Source organism: Perca fluviatilis, chromosome 9, assembly GCF_010015445.1.
Source record: "Perca fluviatilis chromosome 9, GENO_Pfluv_1.0, whole genome shotgun sequence".
Classification (NCBI taxonomy): domain Eukaryota; kingdom Metazoa; phylum Chordata; class Actinopteri; order Perciformes; family Percidae; genus Perca; species Perca fluviatilis.
Window position 1 is genome coordinate 31,957,458 of NC_053120.1, and position 18,950 is coordinate 31,976,407.

An 18,950-nucleotide genomic window follows, 5' to 3' on the forward strand; every position below is an offset into this window, starting at 1 on the left:
TGCAAACTGCCGTTCGTTTTTTTCTTTGCCTGGTCAGATGTGTAATCCTTATAGCCAAACTTTATTATTTTCTGTGCAGAGGGACATAGGCGCCGATTTATGTTTTCCTCCGTGGGTGCTCATACGCGCACACCCTTTAAAAAAAAGTGTTTGCATTTCAGAACCTTATGGACAGCGGCCGACACGAGCACACACGCCATAATAAAGCCGTAAAGTAGCCTAGCCTATAGGCTATCTTTCAACTCAGGACAGCGCCACTTCTCACAAATACAGATAGGATTGGAGATGAAAAGTTTAACTGGCACGTAACCTCGATCATCTTCGTGGGAAATTAAGAATCAATGCCACCGACATAGCCAATCACACTATGACAGACGCTCCACAACTGCAGTGTTTAATTTTAGATTAATGTAAAAATGAACTGGCAGTCTGGCACACGTGGGTGGTCAGTATTTTCCGTGGGTGCTCGAGCTCCGGAGCACCCACTGTATCGGCGCCCATGAGAGGGATCCATGACGTTAAGTTACTAGCCATAGCCAGTGTTGTTTACTGACGGTCTGCCGCCGCGCGCCGCGTCATCATATCAACGGTTCCTGCGCATGCAACAGCACTAAAATCGTAAAGTTAACTCCTCCTCAATATCAGAGGGGGAAAAAATATATTTATTAAACAGAAAATCAAGTCATTTCAAGTCATTTGACTCAAGTCTAAGTCAAGTCTCAAGTCATGAATATCAAGTCAAAGTCAAGTTGAGTCTTTTATGAATGTTAATCAAGCAAGTCTAAAGTCCTAAAATTTGCGACTCGAGTCTAACTCGAGTCAAGTTATGTGACTCGAGTCCCCCATGTCAGGTAAGCGCCATAAGGTTACAGGCAACAGAAGCATCATTGCATGTGATGTAACATTACACTTGGCAGCATGTAATGTTCTAACAGCTATCTAACAGCTTTGATATTTATTACAAGTGAGCAAATACATTGGCAGCAAAAGGTGACATATAACATGAAAGAGAAAAAGCATGGCAGACTGTTTGTGTGAGGTACCATCATTTGTTTGTGTGGTACATTCAGCAGTCCTTGCGTCATCGGAAGACTATGTAAAAGCAGCCAAACAGGAGTACATGTTCTGGTAATATGGCAGACACAATAGCATCACTCTCATTGCTGTGCAATACAGATTACCAAGAAGTCCTCTGGAGTTGCTGTACACTGCCGGGTCTGTTGCTGCTTGCCATAATGAGCGCACATCCATGGCGTGATCGTGCGATGTGATCATGTGATAATAGATGCAGGGGTGGTATGGAGCCTTGCCCTCCCCTTTAAAGTACACATGATCCTGGGGTGAGACCCCCATGGCCTTGGCACAAATCCCTATGAAGACAAGGTCAATGTACATGGAGGAGTTCAGCCCCAGAGTCGCATGGTAGATCTTAGTGGCCACATCCCCTGAAACCACGTACCCTGCTCCAGCAGTGTAGTCTGGGTAGGAAGGCCAGGGGTACAGATCATAGGGGACGTGGTATTTGCTGTCTTTACGGCAAATTGAAGGAGATCCTCTGTGTACATGCCCAACCCACAGGTCTTTGGCCCCTGATTGTCTACTCAGGAGCTGCCGCAGGTACTTTACTAAATTGGGCACGTGGACGAAGATGTCATCATCTGCAGACATTAGGAAGCATGCCTAAGGGCAGTACTCATGGCCCCAGTGAAGGTTGTGGAAGGTGTCCAAAAAGTTCTGCTGGATCAGATCTCTGTAGGCCTGGTCCTCCTGGATCAATGCCCTCTGCACCCTGGATCTCCGCCCTTGTGTACATCAAGGGCAAACACAATCCTCATACTCGCCCCCAGTTCTGACCAAACAAAGCTCTCATTCCCTCATGTCTCCCTGATGGCCTGACGGTGCTCAAAGTTCTCTGGTGATGATTTCACAAACAAAAGAAGGAGGACATCATCATGGCTATTCCTATCTCCACCATCCCCTCCACATTTACCCTGGTGGTTGATGAGGTATGGATAGTTCACTAACCCACCATCCACACCATTAGAACCATCCTTTCTATGGTGATTGTCAGAGGTGATGAAGAAGGAAGAATTGAGAAAGTCGTAGCGGTACGTGTAGGATTTCAAGTGGCTGACCACATGGTGGTCTAGCTCCTCCCAGCAAACCCTCACCATACACAGCACCATGACTGTAGTCAGCAGCTGCATGCAGTGGCACATGTGGATACGACGGAAGTTCATGAACATCGCGACTACTGCTTATTTCTGTTGATCTCCAACACTGACAGCACTTATCGGTCTAGACTTTTACTCTCCTGGAGTAATATCTTCCTCTGTTTTAACTGTTTCTTATTGTAGAGTATATTATTTCATCTCTGCCTCCTTTCACTCTCAAGCTTGACTTCCTTTCATCTATCCTTATTATGTCCTTCACTTTATCTATCGTTTTTGTGTCGCCTCACACATATTCTCTTTCCCTCCTCCTGTCCTACTGACTGGCTTCTCTTCTTTTTGACAAATCCAGTAGGCCTTTATCAGGCTCCTCAGCAGTCTGGGTTGCTGTGTTACTGATCTTCCTCCACTGTAAGAAGCAAAAGTTCCACTCCCTCATAGTGATTAGGCCGCGAGCAGTTTCAGATAAAGATCGGTGTCCGTCCTTCAGCTCAAACAACATACTCTTTTTTTTCCTCTTCTCTTCTGAGAACGGGTTATATCACACCTCTCATCCACTTCCTTATCCCTCCTCCTCTTGGTTACTGCATGTCATAGAAACACATGGCACCTGAAAAAGACAGAGACAAGTAAGATCAGACTCATATAGACCAGATTTTGCATGCTTTGGCTACACATTTAAGCTGGAATACACTGAAATGATTAATTAATTAATAATTAATTCATCAACTTTATTGCCAACTATTTAGATGATCAATAGTTTGTCATTTATCACACAAAAATTCCAGACACTGTCTAGTTCCACCCTCAATGTAATGATTTGCTGCCATCTAAAGGGGTCACATTTAGATCTAGGAAAAAGCTCATGGAATATTTTCTCACATTTTATGGACTAAATAATCTATTCAGTCCATTAATTGAAAAAAATATATTGACAAAATAATCAAACGACAATAATTCTTAGTGATGCTATCATTTTGAATGTGTGTACTATTTTTCTGGTTTAGAAAGCACATACCGACACAAACAACTCTGGGTACAGCTTTAATTATTTTAATAATCTTCTCTATTCATTGTTGACAGAGCAACACAATATTTTTCTCTAAGACATCCCAGCAGCTTATAAGTGGCCCACAGACCTAACACGCAAAATCACCCAACCACACTGTTGCTAGATTAAATCTGGACAGGGATCTGAGTTGCAGCATCACCCTTCTCCAGATAGTTCCTTTCGTCTCTGCTGTGAATTAATCAGTAAAACAAAAATGCTAAAAAGTCTAGTGTCTAGTTTTGGAAGAGAGATTTTCAAGAATACTTGCTACCTGGACTTCCCAAGACCTTAAATGTCCAAATGTAATATATTTACTGTAATACATACCAGTTTGACAGATATATCTGTAAAGACTTAAACCCAGCACGCTACAGCTGTAACGTTAGTACGGCCATGAAAGCAGCAAATAAATGAACAGGATCAACTGAGATAGATTCTACCTGACCTAAAAAAAACTGCATGTTTCTAACAGTTGCGTGACTAGAGACGTAACAAACCCTGGGTAAATATTGGAGATGTATTTGAAAGCTGTAGACAGCTTAGAGCCCAAATTAGTTGGCTAATTTCCTCCTGAACAGCATTAGCTTTAGGCTAATTTATCACGGCTACAAGGGACGGGCATTTAATGTAATTTCAACATTTGTGTGCTAACATTGAATTATATCGCTAGAGTACCCAAGTTCCTTAACGTTCCTTGCAAAAACAATTGAGACACACACAAATTCTACTTAAGTTGTTAGAGATTGTCAAAATTCTGTTTTCACGTATTATTGCTCTCTCAAATCTTTCAAGGCTGAAGCTTTTAATAGAGAAACATTTAAAACATTTCAAACAACTGTTTCCAGATGCAAATATTATACCTAAACAGCATTACTTGCTGCATCTTCCTTCTCAGATTAAGGCACTTGGTCCTACAGTGAGGCATATGTGTGTTGGGGACCAAGAAGCTGGTTAAACAGTGATTTGGCTCAGATTCAGTTGACTGCAGAGACAAAGGGATCTTGGGTTACATGTGAATCCCAAAGCCAGTTTCACCAAACTCCTACAGGCTGCTACTTGGAAGCAGAGTCCCTAAGATGGAGATTCTACATTCAACATGTGGAGGGCAAGGCAGACTGGTGGTGAGACAAAGAACTGCTTTACACCTGTGAGAAGGTTGCACTTTCCCATTGGCTGTCGGGTCTTTGAATGCACCACCCCGCCACTAGGAGGCGGAGGTAGGATAAAAGCTGTCGGCACTGTGTGTTTCTTCGTCTTTCACGGTAACCCCCGGTTGCTGACAGGAAGCACTAGTCCGGACTAGCTAGCCAGCATCACCTCGCTGGTCGAGTTTGAGCTGGGACAATTTTATAGGTATATACTATACAAAGGGGATCTGAGGAAATACTGTCCGGGTATTCCCTCTATCTGCAGCGGGTTTAATCAGCCTGGATTCAAGAAAAGGACGGCGTTCTGTTTCTTGCTTGTCGACATGGATCACGTACCGTCCCCTGCTCCGGACGAAACGGATCGTTAAACTCTGGCGAGAGATTTAACTGACAAACAACGCACACCGTAAGGCTTTACACAGTTCTGGGCAGATGTTAGAACTAGTGCGTTTTGGTTTGTTATTAATGAGCAAAGGGTTCGCTACCGCTGGTGCCATTAATGTGATCTGATTGTAATCATGTATTGGCCATATCTGGTTACTAATCTGTTGCTGTGAATGTATAACTGATCATTATACCGTTTGATTTTGTTGTGTTAAGTAGCTGGGTTAAAACCGTAAGCGCTACCTGCTAAACCACTCATTTGACGGAGTTAGTTACTGTCTGCAAGACAATCGCGGAAATCAGCGGTTAGCCACTGAGCTGGCCGTTATCAATAACTAGATCAGAGTGTTTCTTTTCTTTTCCTCCTTTATTCTGTTCCTTTTACTAACTCACACATGGACATATAAGCTAGCCACGTAGCTCCCGAGCTAACGCTGTTAACTTAACCACGTGGGGTTTGTATAGAGCTAATGGGTGATTTAGCATATGGTATAAACGTGCGCGTTGCCTAGCAACCCCCATCTCGGCTTCTTCAGCTCCTCTCCGTGCACTCAGCACCACTACTGCCCTCTTGAGGCTAAATGGTTTTGTGCAGCTCACAGGAGTAGCCATTTTTGGAGTTGTTTTTGTATTAGAACTACATTTCGACACCGCCCCCTCCTCTTTCACTCACTCTCCCACACACTCACACACACACACACACACACACACACACACACACACACACACACACACACACACACACACACACAGACACAGACGTGTCCACAAGACATGCTGCTTCTGTTTTGCTTTGTTTGGTTGTGATATTGTAAAATGTATATACGTTTTATTATTGAAGGATTATTGATTGGCTACTGATAATTGTGACGTTAATAAATTCGATTATACTTAATTAGCAGTTGCTGGTGATTATTTGTGTATGTGTTGTGATAATTGCTGGTCGAACAGGTCGCGCTCGAAATCACCCCTTCCTTTAATTCCTTTTAAAGGATTTTTACAGAAATGAGACTGTTCCACAGGTTGATTATTGGTCCCTGACTTGCAGGGTGGTGCCCCGTTTTGATTGTTTGTCGATTTGATAAAGTTATTAATAACCATATTCATAACTTTATTAATATTGATAAAACATATTCGATAATTTGCCAATGATCAAATCTGTACCCTACGTGAATCCTACATGTGTATGCGCTTTGAGTCAAAGCATTGCTTTTTTAAGCAGTGGGCTTTGAAAAGTAGTTTTAAAAATATCTGTAAGACTCCTGTGAAGCACAACCAACTTTATGAATGTAGTCAGAATGTGCATGAGAAACATCCAATTTGTTCAAGTGAAGTTGACATGGTCTCTGAGGTGAAAAATGTTCACTATGTAGAAAGGAATGTTCTCTATTCTTAGGAATAGAGCACGTTGAACATATAGTTTCGGTACAGTGGATTATGCAACATCGAAATAAGCATACATGTGGAAAATCTTTGGTTATTTCTAATGTCATCAATGATACTCAATGATAAGAGTTTGCACTTGTGAAAAAGATTCATATTTTAAATGTGTCAGTGTATCGCTTTGAATGCCAACCTCTCTGGGTGGAATGATCATTATTTAGCTTACGAGGTAGAAGTTCCCGACCTAGCTCAAGCCAATATTTTCATGGATGCTGAAAAGCTTGTTGATTATACACCATACTACTATGTAAACTTCAATAATAGCAAGTACATTCCACTGAAGTATGATCTCACAGACATAATCAAACATCATTCTTGAGTCTGTATTGAGTGTGGGTATTTGGGATGAATTTTTTTAAGCACTGACAAACACTGTAATAATTGATGACAGCATTTATTTTTACTTATTACTTTTGGAATAATGTGGTGCAGTATGTCCAGAGTGCAACAGAACAGAGAAGGAAACATAATTCCAGCTTTTGCCTCTGTCTTTTTTACATATCACATGGACATGGTTTGATGGTATTGTAGGAAAAATAGCCACACTGTACTGTGCATTGTGAGTTGAGTCTATTTCTTGAAACTTCATCTTTTACAAATAACACAGCAGCTTAAAACCTTATAACATGTCAACAAAGCTTGTTTCATCTGAGATATGACTCAAAACAAGATGTTTTCAAGACAGTTTCACTTAACAAGATATTCAAGATGCACTGTCTAAAAAACTCCTTTATCTCACTTAAATCTTGCTCTTTAGGTGATTTTGTCTTATATTAAGTGTGATGAGATATTTTTACTAGAAATTAGAAAAATATACTTGGCAAGATTTTGAGTTTTGCATTGTACTAAAATCACAGATTTATTTTAAACTTTCATATTCAAAGTAAAACATTAAGTGTGGTTTACTGAAGTTGAATTGAAAAATAACAAAATACAACAGCATTTGTATTTGTATTTGTTATAAACAAGTATATCAGTTAATGACTTGTTTTTCTATGAAAGTATCTGCAAATTTGCATTAAATGAGCAATCTTCAACTACAAAATAAAACCAAAATAGACAAATGTTAATATAACCAAAAATAGAATGTTACAAAAAATAGATACTTAAATAATGAAAGTGCATCAGTATTCCACTTTTGTTTTTAAAACGTTTAAATTTTACTTTACTCTTTTACTAACTCTTTGAAACTTCTAAAAACAAACTGTCTCAAAACATAACAAATAAATCATTTGCTAAAATAATGATAACAGCAAGGGTTCAACAATGACAATTATTGTTGAAAACTGTGAAAATATTATTATTTCTCAACTGTCCTCAAAATCTTTCCTTCCTAGCTTTTCTGGAGGCAAAGTCACTGATGACTTCATTGTACGGTATGGCTTGGCCAACTTTGTTATTAATAGTAATAACAGCAAGTCCACTTATTCTTCCCTGGGCCATTGATGATCTCAGGTATGTTTTAATCAATTTGAGCTTGGAAAACCTCCTCTCTGCTGAGGCAACTGTCACAGGCAGAGTGTAGGCTACCCTGAGAGCTACCCAAATATTTGGGTAAAGCTCACACATCTCATTTTGTGAGAGGTATGTGAGAAGCTCAAGGGCAGTCATCATAGCTTAGGGAAGTTCAGGAAGACTCTCCATCTCTACAGCCAGTGCGCTACCATCAATATCAGCCTCCTCTCCACAAGAGAGTTTTTCCTCAAGAAGCTCACATTGTTCCCTCCGGACCTTTCGATCTAGCTCCCTAAAATTGAGCAGCACTCCAAAGTTTTCTTTAACCCCTTAGAGACTTCAATCTATCCTCCCACGACTGAATGCTACTACAGCATTAAAAAGGACACGTCTAGCCTCTTCATAGCATCCACTATCGGCTCATCTGCAGCCTCACAGGCAAATTGCCTTTTTGTAGAACGCAATTGCTTCTCTTTCAGCAATGCTTCTGTGTTCATCCGCTCACAAATTTCTTTTGCAGATGTCAGAAGCCTGTTTTTCGTTAACTGACGAGTTCACCTTTGTTCTTTTGTACAAGGTTAACAGGCTACATCAAGCTGCATGTTGGTTGACTGTAGAAGCTTGCTTGTGATGTTAATTTTAGACAAAATGCAAACCAGACAACACAGCAAATCTGAAATCTAAATGAACCTTTTTCTTCCGCAAGGGAGTTGGCTTCAGCAGCTACTACAGGGTCAGTCGCTTCATTTCTAACTTCTAGCAGGGCTTCCCTCACCTTCTCTGCCTGGTAGCGCAAAGCTTCAATGCTGTCCCAGCGCGTCTCACTCCAGGACTTGAGGGTGAGGTCAACAAACTTCCGTGAGATGGCCCACCTTTGAGTGGACCCAGCGAACAAATTGTACACCTTCTCCACATTTCCAAAAAAAACAGACCAGTCCTTTCTGAGTCAGACAGGAACGCTGACCATTCAACTGGGTCAATTGGAGGAGCTGTTGATCTATCTTGATAGCTGGAGCTTGTTGAGGGAGTGGATGGGAAATCTATAGCTTTGGGTGCAGATGTAGAAGGACCTGTAGGGACAAAAATAGAATTATAACATAACACATATTTTACAGTAGGGCTGGGGGTAAACGATTATTTATTAAACGATTAATCGGGCGATTATTTTATCGATTAGTCGACTAATCTAACGACTAATTGGACGATTAATCTAACGATTATTTTTCTGTTGCTCGATTAATAAAAACCATAATGTATCTCAAATAAATACCAAAGAAATCTTAATAATATACTTTATTAAACAGTTTTGCACAGCAAAACATCTTCTGCTTTACACAAAATTAAATAAATACAATTATTTTACTGTTATACAAAATGAAAGGCCAGCCTGTTTACTCTTTTACAGTACAAACATAACTCTTTCATAACTCGAAAAAATTAATAAGTGCAAAAAAACACTGTGCAACATTCCTGAGAGTGTTTAACACAATATAAAATTCCTGTTTTCAGTTTTACAGTCCCGACATAAATCCCTCCTGTACAAAGCTACTGCAATCTGCTTGCTACCGTTAGCTAGATCTAGCAGATGTACTCTTTGGTGGTGCTAGGCTAACAAACGCATCCTAGCTCTCTGTGTGTTCGTGCTAGGTTAGTAGCTAACGTTCACGTTAGCTAACGTTAGCTACTATAGATAGTTGTGTTCTGCAGCCGTAAGCTAGCTACCATTCAAGCCAACATTAGATGATAACTAACGTTAGCTAAACACAGCTGTCTAGGCGCCAGTAGCTAGCTAACGTTAGCTACTAACCTAGCACGAACAAACTGCACGGAGAGCTAAGATAGTTAGCTAGCACCACCAAGGTGCGCAGAGCTCAAGCTACACAACACACTACGCAAACATGAAATTAATTTAGCCAACGTTAGTACTACTTGTTATTGTCTCCTTCACGAGTGACAATGGGGTGCCTCTGTTTCAGATGCTCCCACATTGCTGTTGTGCTGGTGTGGTATGCCAACTCCATTTGGCAAAGAGCACAAATAACGACACCTTTTACGTTTGGGACTAAATTTGAAGTATTCCCATTGTGAAGTCCGTGTACGTTATGTGCTGGCGCTACCCGAGCTGGCTATTTACTCCGGTCAGAGAGTCGCTGCAACCTTTGGTTTTAGTTCAACAGATTTATTGACATCCAATTCCAGCAGGTGAATACAGTGCTTGTTGTTTGCGGTAGTATGTGTTTGTGTGTGGGTGTGTGTGTGGTTTTCTGTAAAATAAAGAAATACAGAATATGTAAATATGACCTGTACATAACGAATACACATATATACAGATTACAGGTCAATAAGCAACAACTCACTGCAATATACACAATTATATTCAATATACATAATTGCTATGTAATAAATAGTTGCTGTGCAAACAACCAAATAATACTGGATAGTACTGGAAACCAATAAATTCCAATGTAGTAAAGAATACGCTGCAGGTCTCATTGTGCAGTTACATCTATTGGCCACTAGATGGCGCTCTAAGACCACAAATGAACATAACAGCTACATACAGGTGCAATAGTCATGTGATAGACCAGCGGCGCGAATGGTACGTTGAAATGCGCTTCAACAATTAAACCAGCAACACCATCGCGAGTGCAACAGCTTAACTAATCCTCAGCAGGATTGTAATTAGCGAATGTACAACACTGTGCTAACATGCATATTGTTTCTGAATGACATATTTGCTTTAAGCTCCTAGCATTACAGTAGACATAAGCCTGCAATCCTGAACTATAGTAAAGAAAATACTGTTATGTTAGCTACGCAAACAAAGATACATGCAACACCAGCATGGACATAAAATTGTGCACTTACGTTCTCAATAACGCACACGGCAACACAACAGAATGCTATATAAGTAACGTGCAACTTTAGGAGCAGCTGTACTCGTGTCTGCAGTGAACTACAAAAAGGAAATGGCGAAGTTGCGCACGTGCGCAAATGCATGAGTCCAAGGAGTGACGTCAGCTCATCAGTCCAGCAGGGAGTTTTCCACACCCATACCTTCGATGATTTAGGGCGAGCTGTCTTTTAGGACTTTTTCTTTTATTGGGGCTTTTTGCAGGGCTTTGTTGGGAATTATGTGAGGAGGTTGCTGTTTCGTTCTCCATTATGCAATGTTTTGGTCTCCCACGTATGTGTGGCGAGCTGTTGCAAAGCGTCGACGCAAAAATTTGACGTTGACGTAATTTTGACGTCGACGCGTCGACATCATCGACGCATCGCTACAGGCCTATTTTACAGTAAAGCCAACACAAAACAAAAACTGTTAGATTAACTGACCTGTCATGCCGGCTGAGGTTGAAATCGATGTATCAGTGGATGTAGGTGCCGGTAACTGTTCCTCGCATTCAAGTGCTGTTAACTACTCATCGCTTTCAGGTACTTATAACTGTTCCTCGCTTTCAGGCGCCTGTAACTCTGCAGTGGATGAACCTGCAATGATAAAATAAATAAATAAATAAATAAACAAACAAACAAACAAATAAATAAATAAATAAATAAATAAAAATAAAAGCTATGTTAAAGGTGTCATGTCATATTAACAGGCTATGTAACCATTTGCCATCAAGAAAAACCTCACCTGCTGTATCTTCAGCTGTGGAGGCACTGACACTTAATGAAACATCAGGGACAGGTAGAGTTGGTTGTGCTCCAAAGTACTTCAACAGTGTTCCTAAAATATATATATATATATATATATATATATATATATATATATATATATATATATATATATATAAGTGCATAGTTATCGAGCAGAATGAGTTTATTTTGCCATAATTACTTACACTCATCAACAAGCAATTCCACACCTAACAATTCATATTCTATTGGCAAATGAGGCATAATTGCAGTATGGTGAACACTTAACATGGTGATCTACTGCAGCCTAAATATGAGGGTAGCACCGCTAAATCACTTGCCACCATATTAATAAAATTTAAGTCTATTTTCATCACAGAAGTCTCCCAACTCAACATGGTATATTTTCTCATAAAGACCAATACCATGTCTCACCAGAGATCTTTGAGCAGAGCGTACTTAGGGACTGTTCGTTATTTATTTAAGGGGCCACCGGAGGAGTTTTGGGACCTTTCGTCAAAAAAGACTTGACCCTCCCTTCGCTGACAATACATTTTGTATGACCCTCCAAAATGATTAGGAAAAGAGGCATGACCCTCCCTAACATTTCATTGATGCTTTCTATACTGGTTTGCACTTGTTAAAGAGGTACAGATGCCCATTATTTGTTTACAGCTATGAGATACGCGGCTTAACCTCTGCTTTCTCATCTTACGCATCACACTCCTCTGTTATGGTGTGGTGGCCATTTCAGTAGATTTACTCACTAACATTGTTGGGGAAACACAATAAGCATGGAAACTAAATGCACACTTCCTGCATTACTGCATTACTTCAAATACTAAGTTACTCCTCTAGTAAACTAGTATTCACATGAAATAAAACAATAAAAGATTGAGACCATTCAACAAAGCACACATGGGCAATAATCAATCGCCAATCATGGCACGACTGTCTTGGAACGCAATAGACAGACGGTGGCGGAATAATTCAACTAAAATGTAACAGTGAACAATCAGTGTTCGACCTACAGTCTGTTGAGATGGCTCTCCAAACGCAGCGCAATCACACCATAAAACGTTAAGACACGTTAAGAAAAAAGATCTGTATTTTGCCGTAATCCAATGACACGAAAAAAAGTAATCCACAGTGATCAGTAGATTCACAAAAAATGTCACGGTGTATCCAGCAAGGCCTACGTGTGTCACATTGACCAGACAGCTCCAAAAAGGTGAACGAGGCCTCTCCACTTCGCTGTTTAAACAAAGTGGAATAAACGTATAAAAGTCCAAATATACACAAAACGCGCAATGAAGCTGACAACAAATTTCTATACATGGCATTTAGGAAACCTTTATGGCAACGTTGGCATGGCAAGATGTCCAGTGCAACAGTAATTTTGGTTTTTTGCATCATGCTGCTCCCATCGTCAGCCAGGTAATATTTTTTTTACTAAAGCAGTATATGAAATCAAATGTATTACCTACCACCGTTTAGTTGTTTTGTGTTATTTAAAATATTTATAAAATATCTGGTCATGCCAAACATAATCATTTTTTAAACAATGCAATTACCCGTTTCAGCCACCAGGGGGGCAGTGCTCCTCTTGCCCCCGGCAAACTCCACGTATGCGGTCAGACCCATCTGCTAGGGTGCTGATGGGGAGGAATTTGAAAATGTTGCTCTTTTCATGAATACAAAAGTTGGGTGACCCCCCCTCCCAGAGTAAAAAATGTTGTGCGACACTCCCCCCAGCAAAGAATAAAAAGACATGACCCTCCCCTATTTTCCTCCGGTGGTCCTTTCCATAAATACTGAATGGTCCCTTAGTGCTCCATCTTTGCCTATGAAGCTGGAACGTTACCGACGCCCAGAGTCGCGTTAGTCAGTGGGTTGGGACTGGGAGCCTGGGTAGGGTTACCAGATTTCCCGGAACTAAAACCGCGACACTTCGCGTGTGACCGTAGTGCCCGTGCATGCACATGCTTTTTAATGTGAACATGTGCCAGCCCAAGTCAGACATAGACACAGACAGATTAGACACAATTTTGCCAACAGCAAACGTAGGCCTACTGCTCACAACATAATGGGGTATCTCAGCTAATATTCATGAATTTTTTTGGTATATATCTAAGAAGTAATATTAAAAGACATTGAGTGAGTTTCGTGTGGGACCAACTTTATTTTTCAGAATTAAAGAATTCTTTTGGAAAATGCACCCACTGAACTTGTGAAAAACTTTGTGAAAAGGTATTTTTCATTGCATGGCACTAAACGGATTATTTGTAACTGCTGCCACAGGCTTAAACTAAAGTTATGGTAACAGTTTATGGTAAGGGTACAAGAATTATGAATTCTTGCATTAATTAATTCATGATTTGTGCATTACTTCATTCCTTTATACAGTATCTTATGAATCATCAGGAACTGACATGAGTTCATAGCCTCTCATTCATGACCTCATGCATGAACAACACATCAACTAAAGCATTAGGTAAGGTGGATACATCATTATTTTTTCGCTGTGTCCATTATTTTCACTGTCTATGGTTAAAACAAGACAGATAAGAAGAGGCATTGCAACAATGTTTACAAATATACATTGTAACGCTGGCTGCACAGATTATGCAGACGCTACGATTGACTGACACACACACACATTAAAATTATATGCTGGCGTTATTAGTCTTTCTACATGGGTTTAATGATTGGGCTATAATAAGACCACGTCGGCTATGTAATCGCTGACAACCGGGACAATTTCATAGTGGTAAACCAGGACGTTTTAGCATACCGACAGGCTTTTGCCGAGACGCGCATCTCAAAATCAGGACTGTCCCGGTCAAATCGGGACTGATCCGGTCAAACCGGGACGTCTTGTCACCCTAAGCCTGGCCTTAGCTTAGCATGCTGGTGCTAGCGCGCTGGACTCTGTCCGTTCAACACGTACACCAACGCTAGCTGGCATCCCTTACACCTAGAAGGTTAAGTTCCCCTTCGGCTGTTTTCTCCAACTTAAACCAATATCTATCGATATGTGAAATACACCTAGATAAATGTATATTAATGGGAGACATTTCACTGTTGATGGTGGGGATTTAGCTCTGGTGATGGCTTATATAAAATATATATATATATATATATATATATATATATATATATATATATATATATTCATATATTTCATATATATTCATAGTTTTGATGCCTTCAGTGAGAATCTTCAATGTAAATAGTCATGAAAATAAAAAGGAAATGCATTGAATGAGAAAGTGTGTCCAAACTTTTGGCCTGTACTGTAGGTGTGTCGCCTTTTAGGCATTAGGAATTATATTGTATAGGCTTTTATTTTGTACAAGCTTTTATTATTTTATGTTTCCTGTTAGTGGTTAGAGAATGATGGTAGAATCAGCCAACATGCTTTCGTCATCCATTGCAATACACATTGTAAATGCTGCAGAGGCAATGTCATAAGTTGATAATTTCATTGTTTTAATTATAATGTAAATGTTAAGACGCATATTTACAGTAAAAGGGCATTTGATGACTGTAAATAAAAAGTTTTATTTACATATATTTACATAGGATTAAACTATTTTGTATCTTGTGTTTTGTTACAGTTTTCACTCTTCTGTCTGTGACATGATGTAAAGAGCCACAGTAAACAGCTTAAGAAACTTACTACAACTCAACTCGTCATTTTCAGGAAGAGTTTAGCTAGTTGAATAGCTGCAGTTGCTACAATGTAGCGAAGACAACATAGTGAAAAGACAAAGAAGGCTGGTGTTGTACATCATGGTAAGATGGATGGTAAACAAAGCGACAGGGATTCAGTGGCTAGTAAAAGAAGTTCACGGTCTTCAACTTCATCAGCTGGCTCATTAACACGTGCTCGTGCTAAAGCGGAGGCAGCTAAAGCACGCGCTACATTTGCGGACCAAAAAGCTAAAGCTAAGTTAGAAAGAGCTACAAAGGAGGCTAAGCTACAGAAAGAAAAGGCAGAAAGAGAAGCAGAATATCACAAAGAGAAAGCAGCTATTGAGTTTGAATTGCAGCTGGAGAAGGCAAGAAAGGATGCTGAGCTAGAAGCGCTTGCTAGTTATCATGAGGCAGCAGCTGCCAAAGCTGAAGCTGCTGTGTGGGAAGATGCAATGGACAACTTCGTTATATTGGATGAGGCAGGCCCATCAGAGAAAGACAAACTGGAGCGTACAAGTGAATATGTCCAGTCTCAATACGACATATACTCAGGTGAAACCCATCCACGTACAAAATCCCTAAGGCAAGCAGCCATGAATGCTAGCTCCCAAGTATCTCAGCTCCCTGCAAATGAAACCCTAGAATATTCTTACAATCCTTTCCTTCCAACATGGCAGCCGCCTGTTCGTCCCAAAGAACCGTCATATGCTAATAACACTACCAACCCTGCATTAGCAAACTATGGCTCAGAAAATGTGCAATCGCCTTCAGCTATTAAAGTGGAAAGCCAGGTCCCACGAAAGAAGACTGACCATCAGGCAAACACAAACATGCGTAACATTTAATCAAACAACACTGCTCAGCCTTTCCTTCCACACTACATGGCAGCAGCTAGCCATGGTGCACCCATAGCTGAACATCTGGCACAGTACTTAGCTCATCGCGACCTGGTGAGTTCAAGTTTATATCAATTTGATGATAAACCAGAAAACTATCGAGCTTGGCATTCATCATACATAAACGCCACTCAAGGGCTAGGCCTCACAGCTACAGAGGAGCTAGACGTAATGACTACATGGCTCGGTAGAGAATCCAGCGACCAAGTCAAACGTCTCTGTTCAGTGCACGTGACGAATCCTGCCGTAGCACTCAAAAAGGCCTGGGAACGTCTCCAGGAATGTTATGCAGCACCTGAAGTTATCGAAAGGTCACTTTTCAACCGGCTTGATCATTTACCAAGACTTTCAGGAAAACAACACACAAAGCTACGTGAACTAGCCGACCTGTTAATGGAAGTGCAGGGAGCCAAGGAGGACAGCCGTCCTCCCAGGCCTGTCTTACCTGGACACTGCAAGAGGGATCAAACCCATAGTTGCAAAACTGCCTTATGGTCTTCAAGAAAAGTGGGTATCTGCCGGTTCAAAGCACAACGATGAAAATAATGGACGATTTCCTCCATTCGAGTTCTTTGCAAGTTTTATACACTACGAGGCACGGAAAAGGAATGACCCTAGCTTTGCTCTTCAAGGTACTAGTGGCTTACCCACAAAGCCTCAAAAGCTCTCCTTTAAAAGCAACCAAACCCCTATTTCAATTCACAAGACAGATATCGTCTTAACACACTCAAACACAAACAATCTAAAAGGTACCAGTGATCCAAACAAAACCTGTCCAATACATGCTAAACCTCACCCACTCAGGCGATGCAAAGCCTTCAGAGCCAAACACCTAGAAGAAAGAAAAACCTTTGTCAAGGCAAAAGGAATCTGCTTCAAATGCTGTGGTTCAGCTACTCACTTAGCGAAGGACTGTCCAACTACGGTTAAGTGTACAGAGTGTGATAGCACCTACCACGGCGCTGCTATGCATCCGGGTCCTGCATCTGAAGACAGGGTTCCCTCAACCTCACCACACAATGGCAGGGAGGGAGAAGAGAGCAGTGACACCACAGCCGTCGTCAGCGCAAGCTGTACCGAAGTAACCGATCGTTAGCAAGGTCTACTTTCTTTGAGTTTTTCGACGTCAAGTGTGAACCATATTCCTACTTTTTGAGGACGTGTTCTGGCACAATGGAAACATCTGGACATAGGGCTGAAGAGTTTGTGTTGGAGTCATTCGACGGCAGGGTCACAATCCCTCTACCACCCCTCACTGAGTGAAATGACATTCTTGACAATCGTTCAGAAATCCCAACGCCAAACGGAGCTCTATGTCACCCTCACCTTCGCAAGGTAGCGGAACACATTCCAGAAGTTGACCCTACAGCAGAGATTCTCCTGTTGCTCGGCAGAGATATCATTAAAGTTCACAAAGTACGGGAACAAATCAGTGGTCCACACAATGCCCCATTTGCCCAACGCCTAGCCCTTGGCTGGGTGCTAGTTGGAGAAGTCTGCTTGGGGAACGCACACAAGCCTACAGTCAGCACCATCAAGACAGCTGTGCTTGACAATGGCCGCCCATCGCTCCTTCGACCTTGCACCAGTTTCCTACAAGTCAAAGAAATGGTTCCTTGCAGCAGGGAGACAAGACACATCTCCAGCAAGGTTACAGGAGAGATGTTGGAACAAATTGTTTTCAATCACACAGAAAATGACAACAGGTTGGCATCCTCATTTGAAGACAAGGTTTTCTTGAAGCTTATGGACGAGGAAGTCTTCAGGGATGAGTCACAAAGTTGGGTAGCTCCACTCTCATTCCGACAACCAAGACAATACTTACATAACAACCGGGAACAAGCAGTGCAGCGCCTTGTTATGGGAAAGTCAAAACTGGCACCTTAGTCTGAACCAACCATCCCAAGACTCGAGCTATGTGCGGCCGTCTTGGCCGTGGAAATGGCAGAGCTAATTTATGATTAACTGGATGTTAAGCTGGATTCAACCAAGTTCTACAGTGACAGCAATGTTGTTCTTGGCTATATCTACAATGAAAGCAAACGCTTCTATGTCTACGTGCATAATAGAGTTCAGCGTATTCGCCAATCCACAAGACCTGAACAATGGCACTGTGTGCACACAGAGGAAAATCCTGCTGACCATGCATCGCGGTCAGTTCCTGCTTCACGTCTGCCAGAAACAATGTGGTTTAAAGGGCCCAACTTCCTCTACAAAACTTCCAATGAACCAGAACCAGTCAAGTCATTCAATCTCAGCAAACCAGATATGGATGTAGAGATCCGTCCAGAAGTAAGGAGCTATGCCACACAGCTCAAAGAGAAAGGACTCAGCTCAGAACGCTTTCAAAGGTTCTCCAGCTTCAAGACCCTTATTCGAGCCATTGCACTCCTAATACATATCCAACCTGATCTCACAGAATTCCGTGAAATGAACACGGGCCCTTAACTCAAAATCCGTGGCAGTTTCACTGAATTGCAACAAAATCCGTTAAACTGCCACGGAATAATTCTGTTAAATGAACACGGATCGCCAACGGATCGTCAAATTCTGTGATGGGCCCACGGAAGAATTCCGTGAAATGAACACGGATCGCCGAAAAAGAAACACCGTTAAACTGCCATGGAATAATTCCGTTAAATGAACACGGATCGCCAACGGATTGCCAAATTCCGTGATGGGCCCACGGAAGAATTCCGTGAAATGAACACAGATTGCCGAAAAAGAAACACGGGCTTACGTGACACGCGAGAAGAACGGAGCGGTTGGGTTCAGGAAAAGGTCGTGGGTGGGCTTACGGTTCAGTGACACGCGACAAGAACGGGACGGTTGGGTTCAGGAAAAGGTCGTGGGTGGGATTATGGTTCCGTGCCACACGTGGGACATGCTTAAAAAAAAAAAAAAAAACACAACTGACAAACGCCACACGCGGGACACGAACTCCGCTGTCTTGGGTGAAAGTCCTGTGTTTTACCCATCCACCACCCCAACCAACCTCCTTACGCGGAATTCCGGCCTTATATACTACTCACTACCGTGCTACGTCATCTTCTCATTGACTTTA

General features: G+C 41.4%; 2 protein-coding genes across 8 annotated transcripts in view; one reads left to right on the top strand and one right to left on the bottom strand.

Annotated features, from left to right (window-relative positions):
- Positions 1-18,950, top strand: part of mcf2l2 (MCF.2 cell line derived transforming sequence-like 2) — a 376,220-nt gene that overhangs the window by 174,232 nt on the left and 183,038 nt on the right. The gene's annotated exons all lie outside the window — the stretch shown is intronic.
- On the bottom strand, positions 1,093-2,246 carry b3gnt5a (UDP-GlcNAc:betaGal beta-1,3-N-acetylglucosaminyltransferase 5a). Its single transcript, XM_039810753.1, is given in 2 exon segments — positions 1,093-1,802; positions 1,805-2,246. Coding segments are annotated over 2 exon segments (1,152 nt in total).